The sequence below is a fragment of the Xiphophorus couchianus genome, chromosome 21 (genome assembly GCF_001444195.1).
Source record: "Xiphophorus couchianus chromosome 21, X_couchianus-1.0, whole genome shotgun sequence".
NCBI classification, from domain to species: Eukaryota; Metazoa; Chordata; class Actinopteri; order Cyprinodontiformes; family Poeciliidae; genus Xiphophorus; species Xiphophorus couchianus.
The window spans coordinates 1,235,870-1,249,641 of NC_040248.1; the positions used below are offsets into that span (position 1 = coordinate 1,235,870).

At 40.1% G+C, this 13,772-nt stretch overlaps 3 protein-coding genes across 11 annotated transcripts in view; 1 reads left to right on the forward strand and 2 right to left on the reverse strand.

The window, feature by feature from the left end:
• Positions 1-13,772, forward strand: part of LOC114136412 (NACHT, LRR and PYD domains-containing protein 14-like) — a 337,230-nt gene that overhangs the window by 112,775 nt on the left and 210,683 nt on the right. The gene's annotated exons all lie outside the window — the stretch shown is intronic.
• On the reverse strand, positions 1,815-7,070 carry ssr1 (signal sequence receptor, alpha). Of its 2 annotated transcripts, XM_028004476.1 has the most exons (10): positions 6,895-7,070; positions 5,465-5,598; positions 5,232-5,325; positions 4,973-5,076; positions 4,744-4,902; positions 4,592-4,668; positions 4,448-4,526; positions 3,879-3,972; positions 3,737-3,751; positions 1,815-3,105 (listed from the first exon to the last, which is right to left on the reverse strand). In XM_028004476.1, the coding sequence occupies exons 1-10, from the start codon at positions 6,962-6,964 to the stop codon at positions 3,038-3,040; spliced, it is 894 nt and encodes a 297-aa protein (XP_027860277.1). In that variant the 5' UTR covers positions 6,965-7,070; the 3' UTR covers positions 1,815-3,037. The 2 variants fall into 2 exon arrangements, with proteins under 2 accessions (XP_027860277.1, XP_027860278.1); XM_028004477.1 differs by lacking the exon at positions 3,737-3,751.
• LOC114136409 (LIM zinc-binding domain-containing Nebulette) overlaps positions 7,802-13,772 on the reverse strand; it is a 59,137-nt gene continuing 53,166 nt past the window's right edge. For 4 of the 8 annotated variants that reach the window (XM_028004282.1, XM_028004283.1, XM_028004287.1 and 1 more), the window contains 5 exons: positions 13,487-13,664; positions 12,477-12,569; positions 11,334-11,429; positions 11,003-11,139; positions 7,802-9,837 (listed from right to left, as the gene is read on the reverse strand). In XM_028004282.1, the coding sequence (XP_027860083.1) occupies positions 9,661-9,837; positions 11,003-11,139; positions 11,334-11,429; positions 12,477-12,569; positions 13,487-13,664 (681 nt within the window). In that variant the 3' untranslated portion in view covers positions 7,802-9,660. Of the gene's footprint in view, positions 9,838-11,002; positions 11,140-11,333; positions 11,430-12,476; positions 12,570-13,486; positions 13,665-13,772 lie in introns of those variants that run through there. The other 4 variants (XM_028004290.1, XM_028004284.1, XM_028004292.1 and 1 more) reach the window with 4 other exon arrangements.

Sequence of the window (13,772 nt, forward strand, 5' to 3'; positions counted from 1 at the left end):
GACTGTGGTTGCTGGTTTTTATTCTTAGTATCTATAAGATACTATATATATATTTATAAAAACACTAAAGGTTTACATAACATTATGGTGAATACATTAATGATTTAATTTACCTTTGAGTTCTTTCTGAAGTTTCACATCCAGCTTAAATCCTGTGTCGTTGTTGGAGCTTTTAAGGACGTATGAATAATTCTATAAGCATTATTAATATTAATAGCTCTGCAGCGACTGCTAACATGTTGCCTGCGCACCGGAAGTGTCTATGTGACTAATAAAATGCGGACGTGCTAAAACGGAAGTCAGTGAAATAAGAATTACTTAAAATAGTCATTTTAAGTAAAATGACTATTTTACTTAAATAATAAAATAGTATTTTACTATTTTAATAACTATTACTTAAAATAGTCATTTTAAGTAATTAAAATTACTTAATGCTATCGCTAACAGCTAACCCATGTTATATCTATGTACTTGGATCTACTGGTAAATTATTTATTTAGCTTCTGTAAACCCAAATTCATGCTGAAGTTGTATGTTAATGTTAAGTCATAATGCATTTCTATAATGTAGGTCAACCATTTGCAGCGATCTACAGAAACCCCATTAAAAACAGTTTATGGCCAGACAGTGGGGAAATACTCACAGTATACATTAATAATATATTTTACCTTACATATGAGTGCTTGTCTTTCTAAGTAAATATCCAATAAAATATACAAAAATACAATTTAAACGACGAGATCCTTAGCTAAATGTGTGAGCTATGCTCCACCGTTAGCATCCATGTTTACTACCGAACACTGAGCACTTCTTCTTTTTACGGCGGTTGGTGGAACATTGAGAAGCTGACGCTATTGCGCCCCCTACCGCGCATGCGGGACACTTTCAGGTCGTTGGCCCGTTCACACAGCAGAAAACACACAGGTTGCATTTATTTGGAAGTGTGAACGAAAAAATTCTGAACAAAAAATCGGAATTGGGTTTTTACGTCCTGACCCCATATTTTTGCGTGACGTCGGTACTACGTCATCTGCGATCCATCAGTTTTTGTTATCTTTTAAAGTGTTGCGTTTTCCTCCAAATTTAGGACGATGATCGTTGGTTGTGTTGGTTTGGGTCGCCATGTTTCCTGCTGGTTCTGGTCCACTGAAACATCTACCAGAACGTTCTGGAGGAATTCATACTTCCTTCTGCTCACCAGCTTTATGGAGATGGTTTCACTTTTCAGCAGGTCCTGGTACCAGTTCACAGTGCCAACAGTACCAACATCTGCTTTAGTAACCATGGTAACACCAGCAAACAGGCCTGACCAGAACCAGACAGAGGGGCATCGTCCACGGGAAGGTGAGAGCCGACCCAAAGAATAAGTGAACTAAGCTGCTGTTGGGCCTCCAATAAATGAATTCAAACACAAACCAGAGCTAAAATGTTTGAGAATTAGTTTTAATTTATGGTTTCAGAATCTATAAATTAACTATTTTAAAATTTAAAATAACTGGAAAGTTTGTAAAAATGTTTTTAAAAGGTGTTTTTGTCTTATTGATGGTTACAATCAGCCAAGCTTCAGTTGGTCCATGAACGTGTCAGCAAATAACCAATTATTTAAGCTCCGCCCCTTTTCCCAGATTCCACCTGGATTAAAACTGCTTTTCCATTTCAGTGCCATTTTATTTCTGGTTATTGAAATAAAATGGCACTGAAGTAATCTCTACAAATATACAGCATCATTTGTAGGTTGTTCAATAAAAAATTATGAAAATTGGAGCAAAAATGATCATTTTTACACGATGAAAGTGGAAAGAAAACAGAAGCAGTTTTACAGCAAATCAGTTTATTTTCTGTATCTTCAAAAGCAAATCAAAGAAAAAGTTTGAAACTGAATGAAATCAGTCCAGGAAGAGCCGAGTCTCAGCTGTTTGTTTGATTCTTCACAGTAAAATTCAAATGAACAGAATCCAAACAAACAGCCTCTGACCGGCAAACAGCGCCCCCTGGTGGTGAGTCAAAGACAACACAAACCCCGCCCATTTAAGACCAAACTGGAATAAATTAGCTGCTTTATTTTCCAGAAACCAGTGCTTCCAGTTCAACAACTTCCCGACCCAATGGTGGAGGTTCTGGGTCCAGACGGGCCGCTTAGAGAGAAACCGTTCAGCGGGTTTTGACTGGACCAGTACTCAGAAAAACATCCAGATCAGCTCTACAGGAGCCCAGCTTCATGAAACAAATCATGAAATACCTGATGACCCTGAACGCATCACCACAAGCAGCCGCAGACCTTTTCTAATCCACCAGGCTGCAGATTGAACCTGTTTTTATTCTGGATTAATCCAGATTTCAGGGAGAAATCATTAATGGTATAAAAATTCACTTTATTCAATCAAATGTAGAGATTTCTGATCAGATATCAAGATGTTTGGTGAAATAAATGTAAGAGAAAGTTGAGATTTTTTCAACATAAAAAACTAAGATTGATGGAAAGTTTGAAAAATTCAAATTGATCCAAAGGTTGACAGCGCTCCACGTTTCAGATTTAAACCCTGAACCTAAAGAAAAGCAGGCGAGTGGAGAGCAGGCTGTAAACAGAGGAGATGAAGGTTCATCTAAAGAGGAAACGGGTCAGAGCCGCGACTAACCAACCAGTGTTTAACCTGCTGAGTCGACCAGCTGCTCCCACAATCATCCTGAAGCTGAGAGTGAAACATGAGCCAGACCAGAGAGGAAACAGCAGGCAGAAACGTCTCCAGGCAACGTCAGCAGTTTCTCACTAAGGCTTAAAAAACAAAACAAATCCTCTCTGGTTAGAAAAAACAAAACAACCTTTAACTGAAAAGCAGTGGAGTCGCGTGTGTGTGTGTGTGTGTGTGTGTGTTTGTTCGACAGTCTCTAAGCTGAAAGTGGAGCCAGCCGTCGCTGTGCTTGGCACTGGTTCAAGTTCCTCAGCAGACAGACAGACGGACTGAGCGCGCTCAGACAGTCCTCAGTCCTCCTCTTCCTCCTGTCATGGCGGACAGATGAAGGGTCGCCATGGCGCCCGTCACTCGTCTGAGCCGGCCGAGCGTTTCTGGTTCCGCTTGCGAGGAGATCGCCTGGGAGAAGCTTTGTCTGGAGAACGAATCGAGAATCTGGATGAACATCCAAACATGAGCTGGAAACGTTCAGCGTGAACCGCCAGGCTGAGGGTTCACTGCCAGGCTGAGGGTTCACCGCCAGGCTGAGGGTTCAGATTTAACAATGAGATGAAAACTAGACCCGGTTTACAGATTTAAATCCCAAATCAACATTGTTCTGCAGATAAATTATCTGGATGGATTGTTAAAGAATTTTTATTCTATTGAAGATCAAAGTATTAACAGGGATCCACTGGATTCCTATAAACTGCAGTTTGACAGAAAACAGGATTTAGTCCCTGATGGCTGAAGGATGAAGAAGCTCTCAGGTTTTTATAGACACGACTTTCTGGAGAAAATCTTTCCATCAGTCGTTTAAACAAAGTTTCTCTGATTCTGATGGATCAAGTAGAAAAAAGGAGAAATGTTGAGAAGCAGCAGAAACTGAAGGAATCCAGGAGAGAAAGAGATCCAGAGCAGATTGGAATCAACTGGACCAGAGAGCTGCAGAAGCAGAATCAGTTTCCTGTCTCACACACACACACACACACACACACACACACACACACACACACACACACACACACACACACACACACCAGGACAGAAGAATGCAGCAGCCTCACCTCTGCGGCTCTGCACTGAAGACGCAGGAAAAACACGACAGCAAGGAAACAGAGAGAGACAGAGGAAGGTAAGTGAACCACAAGCTCTGAGGGTTCAAAGGTCACTGGACCACCTGGCCAGCAGCAGTAGAGTGGTACGTACTGATCTGGTTGAGCGTCTCCTGAGGGATCCAGCTCAGATCCACGTCGTTGTGGCTCGACGTTCCCGTTTCCACCTTAGGAGCCGGGCGCCGCCTCTGCAGACAGTTGGAGGTCAAGAGGTCAACACAGGGGTCAGCAGGTGTTACATCATTAGCATCAGAAATTTATTTACATAATAAGAATTTTCATTTATCAGCCTCACAATAAATCCTACAAAATGACGTCTGAGAACTCAAAGCTTCCTCATCGTTTTACAATTTTCTCCAGTATCAGTTCAATAAACGCATAAAAGTTTTGTTGAGTAATTATTATGATAAACAATGTTGTTGTTTAGATTTTCATCTAATATATTAATGATGGCATAATAATTTACGTTTTCCTTCTCAGAGATCAATATATCAAGATATTTTAAACATCAAAAACAAAAAACAACCAAAAAGTTGATTGATCTTTCAGAATCTGTTCTTCCATTATTATGAATTCCCATTATATTAGTTGAAAACAATATGATCGTTTGTCTCTACAGCTACTGGTCAGCAGCCTGACCTCTGACCCCTGACCGTCTCTGACCTTTCTGGACTCCAGCAGCTGATGAAGGCCGACGATGACGAGCAGACCCAGACCGGACAGGAAGACGTACATGAAGATCCTGGAAGCAACAGAGAAGTTAGACCGGCTGGAACAGAACCAGAACCAGAACCCTGCAGTGTTTACGTTTCTCCGTCCAGCCCGTCCTCCCTCTCAGTGATGGTGACTGTCTGGTTGAAGACGGCGTCCTGGAAGACGTTCCCCTGCAGGTGGAAGAGGAGGTGAAAGGTCAGAGGTCAGCAGCAGGGTCTGGTCCCGTCGGCCCAGCCGGTCCTTACGCTGCTGTCCTTGTAGTTGAGGTTGATGACGAGTCCAAACGGCCGGCCTCCCATGGGCTCGGCCGGGATGAAGGAGTACTCGAAGGTGGCCTGGCGGCCCGGAGGAACCACAGTGCCCAGCTGCAGCGCCGTGAAGTTCTGGATGTAGAACTGGTAGTCCTGGCAACAACACAACCGGGTCAGATCACAGGGTCCCGTCTGCGGCCACCGGGTCGGGTTCTACCAGTACCTGAGGGTAACGGAAGGAGGCGTCCAGAGACTCCACCATGAAGTTCTCTCCTCCCTTGTTGGTGAAACCCAGAAGGAACTTCACGATGTTGTTGGCCGGGAAGTCTGGAGGGGAGAGAACCCAGGTTAGAGCAGAACCGGGCCGGGGAACCGGACCAGAGAGAACCCAGGTTAGAGCAGAACCGGGCCGGGGAACCGGACCAGAGAGAACCAGGGTTAGAGCAGAACCGGGCCGGGAACCGGACCAGAACAACAGTCACCTTCTCCTTTGACGAACAGGATGGTGGTGTCGGCGTTGGGCGAAGCCTTCACCTCTCCCACCAGCGCCTCCTCTTCCTCATCTTTCTCCTCCGTCTGAACAGAAGCAGGAAGTGAGGTCACAACCAAACCAGCCGACTAATAAAAATTAAAATTCTCATTTTATGAAACATTTGACATGTTTTATGTCTCTAACAGGACCGAGCAGAGAGGTGGAGGTGAGCCCAAACCTCACCAGTTCTGTGTTTTCATCGTCTTCTACTTCAGCTTCATCATCCTCATCTTCAGCCGTTACATCGTCCACAACATCTTCATCCACAGCCTCAGCCTCCTCATCCTCCGTCAGGTCCTGGGCGCTCACCGCCGGGCCTGAAGATCACAGAGAGAGAAGTGACAAACTTTTTAAAACCGTTTTAGTGTCTCAGAGTTTTCCTCACAACATACAGTCAGATTATTATTACTATTATTATCATCATATGATAATAATATAATGATAATAATAGTAACCACTGCAAAAGTTCAGCTCATTCAGTTTGTCCTCAACTCTGTCAGAGACAATAAGGACTTGTCCATATTGGGACGTTACTATAGCAACCAACTTTTGATACCCAGCTACTATGGAGACACTTGACCCAATTTCACAAATAAAAATAAATAATTATTCTGTATAATCTGCTTAAAGGTCCAAACTGGGATCAAATCAAAAGTCAGTGACACAAATTTTAATTACAAACATTAGATTTAAAGAAGAGACACAAAAAGGAAGACAGAAGGAAATAAGACGGTGATCCAGTGACCCAGAAACAGAAGATTCCTTAAAATAGATAGAAACTGAGATCAATTTAAATAACGTGACAAAAAATATAAGTAACTGAATTTTGATTATTTAGCAAATAATTAACAGAAACATCCAATTATGGACAAAACACACAGAAACATGTAGTTAATTTATATTCACTTAGACAAAAACAAAATAAGGCTTTTGGTAAAAAAAATAGAAGTTTATCACATTCAGTGGTAATTAGAAATGAAGTCAACTGTGTTGATTTATTATGGAACATTTTCTCCTGGGCTCAGAGTCAAACCGGATGTGAACGTCAGTATTGATCACACAGTTTTAGCTCTGAGTTTAGACCAAATAATCACAATTAAACTGTAAATCAATAGAAAACAGAGAATAAATTTAAACCACTTCATTGTGAGATTATTTCCTAAATGAGCAGCTCGGAACAAACTGACGCGTTTTGACGGCGTTTCCAGCTTTCTGCTGTTAACACACATACATTACTGACCTCAGGTGTAGTTTAACTGCTTTAGTGTTAAATTAATATCTGAGGAAGCGACTTCAACATGTTCGCTCTCCGGCTAACAGCTAACACTAAGGACACGTCAGTCTAAACAAGAGCAGAAACTGCTTTCATGACTGATGAAATTAATATAATAAATGTAAAATTACCAACACGTACTGACCAGCAAAGATAAGTATGCCATATGAAACTGTTTATATTTTCATAAATACGCATTTTATGTAAAAATCATGGCTTTATTGCAGTTATCAACCTGCGTACGGCCTAGCTCTCTTTAGCTAGTTAGCTCCACTGCTAACACCAGCATGCTGGGATAACCTCCGTCTAAACCTCAAAACAGGAAACTTAAAAAACTCACCATTGATGAGAATGGTCACCGGGAAGGCTACCAGCAGTAGCAGCAACAGTTTAGGCATAAACTTCAGCATTTTCAAACAGGAATCAGTGCTTTTTCATTCAGTGTCGGTCAGACTGCAAGGCTGAAGCGCCTCCGTTCCCAGGTGACTTCTTCTGCTGCGGAACAAGAGGACGAGGAACGGGTTGGCGCGAACATCTGCTGCCCCCTGCCGTCCAAGCGCATGTATTACAATCTAAATACAGTGAACGGCCAAATACATAAATAAATGTATTTTTAGCTAAAGGGATCTAATAATTCATCAAGAAAAATATCTCAACGCTAAATTCCCTGATAAAAATGTAGATACTTTTATACCTTTCATTATTAGAAAGAAATGTAAATCATGTAGAGTTGGGCTGGAAAATTTCAGACCAAATATCAGTAAATTCATGACAGACCCAGAAAGTATACATCTCTAAAGAATAACAAGGCTGTTAATTTTTCATTTTATTAATTTTTTATTTGATTTCTCTCACATGGAACAGTTATAATAAAAACTGAAAAGAGTGATTGATCATTCCAAATAAAATCTAAATAAGTTGATTATAACCTGTGTTAATTTACAGACTACTAATGACATATAACTAATAATACAGAAAATGCCAAAAATCCTCAAAGCAAAATCAAAAAAAGTCTCAAAGTGTCTCTTTCAAAAATCAACACACAGATATATTCAGCAAATCATACCAGCTATTTTCCAGAAAACCAAACGTTATAAATGTTCTCCAGCTTTAGTGATGCATAAATTCAGAACATAATCAGATGCATTCATCACAGCAAGACAACAAATCCATAAAAATACGACTTACTGGAGACAAATTCAAATATTCATGTCCAAAATCAGGAGTGAAGATATTCAGACCAACAGAAAAGTTTTATGTTCTCACGCAGCTTCAGTCCAAACACATGAAAAATTCAGTTATCTGCACATAAAAATGTTAAAAATAAAAAACACAGAGGTTATTGTGTCTGTTTCTGACTGAAACTGAGATTTTTTCATCTCTGTAAAAATTATTCAACACAGAAATGACAAAAACTAAACTGGTTATCAAGCTGAGGATGAACTCACTCGTTTCTCCGTCCTCCATTCCTTCTGCTAAATCACTTCAAAATAAAAGAGCCAAAGAGAAAATGTGGAATTTTTTGCATCTTTCTTCATTTTCATTTTTCTCCTAACAAAATGTCTGCAGAGATGTTCACTGGTTTTTAAATAAATCCAAACAGCATTTTTTCTGTTTCTGCTCTAAAATCACCATCTGGGGGAAATTCTACCTTTTTATTGCTTTGTGGATGAAACTGAAAATAAAAATCTCAGCTTCACCCAGATAAAGTCCATAAACGAGGAGCCGCGTTTTACTGGCTCTGACTTTAACACTCAAAGACCTGAAACCATTAAATAACCAAAATATTGCATATTCAGTTCATCATTTAGAGAAACAACCGATCCCGTAGAACCTGAAGATTTTCTGATTTATGAGGGAAAATGTAGAAAAAGAAATCTTTAAACTTTATGTTTGAACTAAACAGAGAAAAGCTGAACTGGTTTCATCCTGGGAACCAGTAGGTCCATTAAATACAGGCTCACTGGACTGTTAATGACTGGACCCAAACTAAACTGTCCTCAATGCACTGTAAAAAATATGTAGGCTTTTATTAAATATATGTTTAATTACAGGAAACATGACTGATATTTTTATTTGCTGCTGTTGCAGCAGCAGAAAATCCAACATTGATCCAGAATCTGATTTTAATTCTTGTTTTTAATTTTTATTCTGCTGTTCGTTCTTTCTTCAACTCTCTTTCTGTCCTCTAACGTTTCTAATCTCAGATCATCCAGAGTTCTTCCTTCTCAGGTTCATCAATCTGTCCGACTTTATTCTCTCTTGTTTTTCCCGTTTTGAAGAAAAGCCAAGAGAAATAATGATCAAATCTGTTACATAATATTTATAACTTTAGTATGAGAGGAGGCATCTTAAAATGAATTTATAAATATTAATAAAACAAAAATAATAAACATTAAGTTGTCAATTATTTAAATTTGAGACACTGAGATAAAATCTTTATATTAAAGTCAGTGTGAAATTCTCCCTTCATTTTTAAATACATGAATAAAAGTTATAGAAAATCAGCCAATGAAACATAAACGTGTTAATTACTAAATATTAAATAATCTGGGATTATAATCCAGTGTCAGAGTGGATGTAGCTTCGTTTGCTAACAGCAGCTTTACGAGGGAAACGTTTTCGTTCACTTTGTCTGCTTCTTTTCACTCAGAAAGTTTAGTGGAAGGAAAATCATCCAGATTAGATCTGAGTGAATTAGTGAGGACAGGATGAGCGATGTGTGGAGACGGGTTAGAAAAAAACAACAACAAAAAAACTGACAGAGGAAGAAATATCACAGAGCCTCAACCTGAAACTTGAACTAGACCACTTCTTTCAATTTGACTCAGTTCATTTGACCATCAGAGCTCTTTTTACCCTCCAACTAATTTTCTTTCCTGTGGTTGATCAGAACCTCAGCCTCTCACACACATCCTCCTCTTCCTCAGTAAACTGCCAGGCGTCTGATTGGCTGATGACTAAACGGTTCAGCGGAGAACATGTTGGATGTCATTTCTGGTGGAACATAAAGGAACCCTGAAATAAAAACATCACCAGCATCTGAGAGCGTTGAAAGTTTTCACCCTGAAGGACGCCGGCTCTTCTTCCTCCTCCTCCTCCCTGTTCAGTTGCAACACTCCACGTAGTTAGCGGGCAGCATGCCGGACTTGCCGGTCCTCTGCACGGTGCCGTACATCCAGCCCTCGTCGATGGGCTGGGCGTTGACGATGACGTCTCCGTCCCTGAAGGACACCTCGTCGTGGTCCTGGGCGGCGTAGTCGTACAGCGCCCGGTAAACACGCTGCAGGGGAACAGAGACAACCTCAGCCGGTCAGAGGACGGGGAATCATTTCAGGTCTCCAAAACCTTTTCAGACGTTTTCAGAATTTGTTTCAGTCAGAATCACTGATTTTGTGCTGCTGCTTTAGAATTTTGTGATTTTCTTTCTTCATTAAACTGTTTCCAAAATTTACAAATAGGAAAAGAAGATAAAATAAAAAAACAACAGAGTGGACACAAACATTTTTATTCTTTATAAAACCTAAACAGCTCGAGAGTCAGAAGGAGTAGAAGTAAGAAACGCTGCCACCTGCAGGCAAGAGTTGGTATCACTTCAAACCAATGTTCTCTCCAGTGTTGCAGAAAATTTTCAACAAAATCACAATTTTAAATTAGAGGGTAAAAAATGCAGAGTTCTGTTAATTTTGAGTGAATTTCTATGAAAATCTGGAAGGACTGAATAAAGATAGTTTGGTCTAAATCAGGGTCTACAACCTGCGGCTCTGGACCCACAAGTGGCTCTTTGGACCTTCAACAGCGGCCCTTAATAACTGGAGAAAAACAATAAAGAACCAACTCATCTATTTAAGTAACGATATATTAGTTAATGATAGTTTTGCAGTTTGATTGATTCCAAAAAACATGAATAATTTTAAGTTTTTTGTTATCAGCTCGACCAAAAATAACTTTGATTTTAAGTACAGATACAAAACATGAATAAATAAACTTTAGAGTAAATAAAGGAGTTTTATAGTATTTTCTATAAATATCAACATCTTAGAGAAGATTTGTTTAAAGATATTATAACAGAAATAAAATGATGTTTTTCTTAAACATGAAAATAATTATTTTATATATTTATCAAATATTAAAAGCAGTTTTTAAAATCTTTTTTTGCGTCTCTGAGCCGTTTTATGGCTGTTTGGAGGCTGCAGACCTTCTGATCTGAACATCCCATAATATCTCAGGCTGTCGTTGTCCAGTCCAGGCTCAGCTCTAACTGGTTTTCTCCCATAACAACCAGATCTGAAGAATGTGTGCAGAAACAAAACCTCTTTTTTCATATAAAACCTTTAGGAACCATTTTGTTTTGGTCAGCATCATGATCAGGGTGTGAATACTTTATGGAGGTGTGTGTCTGTCCCTGTCGGGGCGGAGTGTGTGATGCGCGGCGCTCGGCGGCGTACCGATGTGGCGGAGTGCGGCGGCGAGGTGACGGATCGGACCGACGACATGCTGGTCTGATGCATGTAGCCATGATGGAACTGCTGCTGCTGGACGCCCTGATGATGATGATGATGGTACGCACCGGGCAGGACGGGAGCTGGACACACACACACACACACACACACACACACACACACACACACACACACACACACACACACACACACAGAGGAGGTCAGCATCCTGCAGCCATCACTTCCTGTCCTCTGAGGAAGACGAAGGTGAGTCTGTCTGAGGAAGACTCGGGTCAAAGGTTAGAAATCAGGTTTTCTGCTGTGAGGCCACAGATACCAGGAGTGCTGCTGCCGCTGCAGTCCCAGAGGTCAGAGGTCACAGAGCTGGCAGACTGCTGGGACAGCTGGCTGCTCAGCCTGTGGCCGGCGCGCTCTGCCAGGCGCCGCCACCAGGTGGCAGCGCAGCGCCGGGATGAACCCAGCAGCCACAGAGGAAGACGGAGAGAGAAAGAAAAATAATTCAGGATTTATGGTTTCTAAAAACAGCAGCTGTTAGTTGGGTTAATATGAAGAAACACGATTATTAATTATTTTAGACCTGGAATATTCAGCTTTTAAAGGAATAGTTCAGTTATTTATCAGTTATTGAATAGAAAACGATCCATTTAACCTCAAGTTAAACTGTTTATGTTTGGACCAGCAATAATCAGAATCCTGCAATTTTTAGTGATTTTATTCAACGGTTTCTGTTCCTTTTTCCACACCAAACATATTTTATTTCAGAATATATTAAAATGTTCTAATTATGCTGTTTTTATTATTTTTCTCTTTGGATATAAAATGTTTCACTGCACTGTAAAACACTCGAGTCCTGAGTTTAAAATGAGAAAAAGAAAAACATTTTGTCCCAAGGTTATACTTAACTACAAATTTATAAGTTATTACATCACAGATGAATTTCAACTGAATCTAAGAAACTCAGACTATAAATTAACTTTGACAAAACAGTCCAGTCTGAACTTTAAGATTTTATTCTTAAGGTTTGATTATTATAAGTGTAAATTATAGTTTTTTCAAACCAAAACATTTATTCTGGGATTCTTGTTTTAACCATTTTCTTATTTCTATTTCCCAATTTTTAATTTTCTTCTTTTGTACTAAATAAACAAATTTTTTCTGATCGTTTTTACACATAATGACATTTTATTTCCATCTTCTACGTTTTTGCGGCTCTATAATTCTCTGTTTTGTTCTATATTTGGCATTGACATATTTTACATTTTGATAATTATAATGAAGCAAACAGAACAACATGCAGATAACATCGTGCTGATTTAACGGTGATGTTTCTAAATCCAGTCGTGTTTTAAACTGAAACATTGTGATCAGTCAGCAGGTGGTGAATTAAAGTTAAATCAGCAGATCAACATGCTAAATAATAAACATGTTTTTAGTTGTTCTGAAACATTCGCTCATCTACCCGACATCCTGCGCAGACTTTTGGACTGAATGTTGTCCTCTACTGGGTCAAAATCAAAGATGGAGCCTGGATCCGTCCTCCACACCTTCAGGTCTTCACAGGAGGAAAAACATTATTCATAAACCGCTTGAGTCTGAGTTATAACTGCAATAAAACCAAAATAAACAGAAAAATGTTCCGGTTTGTGCTGAAAGATCCTGAAAACAGATAAAATATTTAGAAAGCAGAAGAATCTGATTTTAGAGTAAAATCTGTAAAGAGGATCCAAGAAGGAAAACGTCTCCCTGAAACCTCAACAGAAAAACAATTTTATATTAAAAATATTCAATCTGAAGACGGATGAAGAACGATATGAATTCAGTGGCAACAGGAACATTTTACTGGTAGGAAGAAAAAAGATAAAGTGTGAAAAATGTTCATGTAGAAATGGTTTTTAGGTGTTGAAAAGCTGTTGAAAAAAAATCAACTTTTGTCTGTTGAGGCAAAACAATCTAGAAACTAAGAGAAACAGATTATAGTTTCCAGTTTAGAAGGGCTGGTGAAATATCCCAAACAATCATAAACTAACTCCATGTTTCTGTCTCTGGATTATTTCCTGAAAGAAAGAACAAAGGAAGAAAAGAAAAAAACTTATTTTTGAGTGATTTTTGCAGTGTAATAGCGCCATCTGCTGACAGTTTTGGTTGTTTTTTGGTCTTGATACCCCTGGGGAGGTTTAACACACCTGGATCCAATGATGCCTCGTTAGAAGGCCTAAGAAGAACACTGACATGCTGAAAAGGTTGTTGGTACCACCAGAGAGAGACTAAAACATGCAGGATGCCGGCCCTCCAGGACCGACTTTGGGCCCCCCTGTGTTAAACTAAAGGGCCTGTTTTCATGTGTGTTCGTCTGCTGCTACTTTTCATTTGTCCACCAACAGAAATGTCCCTGAACAGAGTTAAAATAGAGGATTCGTCTGAATTTGTTCTTCAAACTCAGCGTCTCGTTCCTGCGTTGCCTTCACTGACCTACGATGATGCCTCCGGGCCGCCGGTCCATCTCCACCGCCTGGGGGTGGATCCCCTTGGCGTAGGCCGCCTCCCCCATCATTTGATTGGCTCTCTGGTAGCGCTCCATGCTGGGATCGTCCAATCCCGACGTGAAGCCCCGACCGCGGGTCCGCTCAAAGTCCTCATGGTACTTAGCCTGGAGGAGCAAACGGAGAGACGCTGGTGACCGGAAGAGGATGAGGAGGGAACACACACACACACCCACACACACATACACACACACACACACACACAGGTAGCTCAG

Bases quoted from the DNA above. Each gene is read 5' to 3' on its own strand.
- ssr1 (XM_028004476.1), bottom strand. From the start codon at position 6,964: ATGCTGAAGTTTATGCCTAAACTGTTGCTGCTACTGCTGGTAGCCTTC. The intron at 5,599-6,894 runs GTGAGTTTTTTA...TGTGATCTTCAG, and splicing joins GGTGACCATTCTCATCAATG to GCCCGGCGGTGAGCGCCCAG. The intron at 4,669-4,743 runs GTAAGGACCGGC...TTCCACCTGCAG, and splicing joins TCAACTACAAGGACAGCAGC to GGGAACGTCTTCCAGGACGC.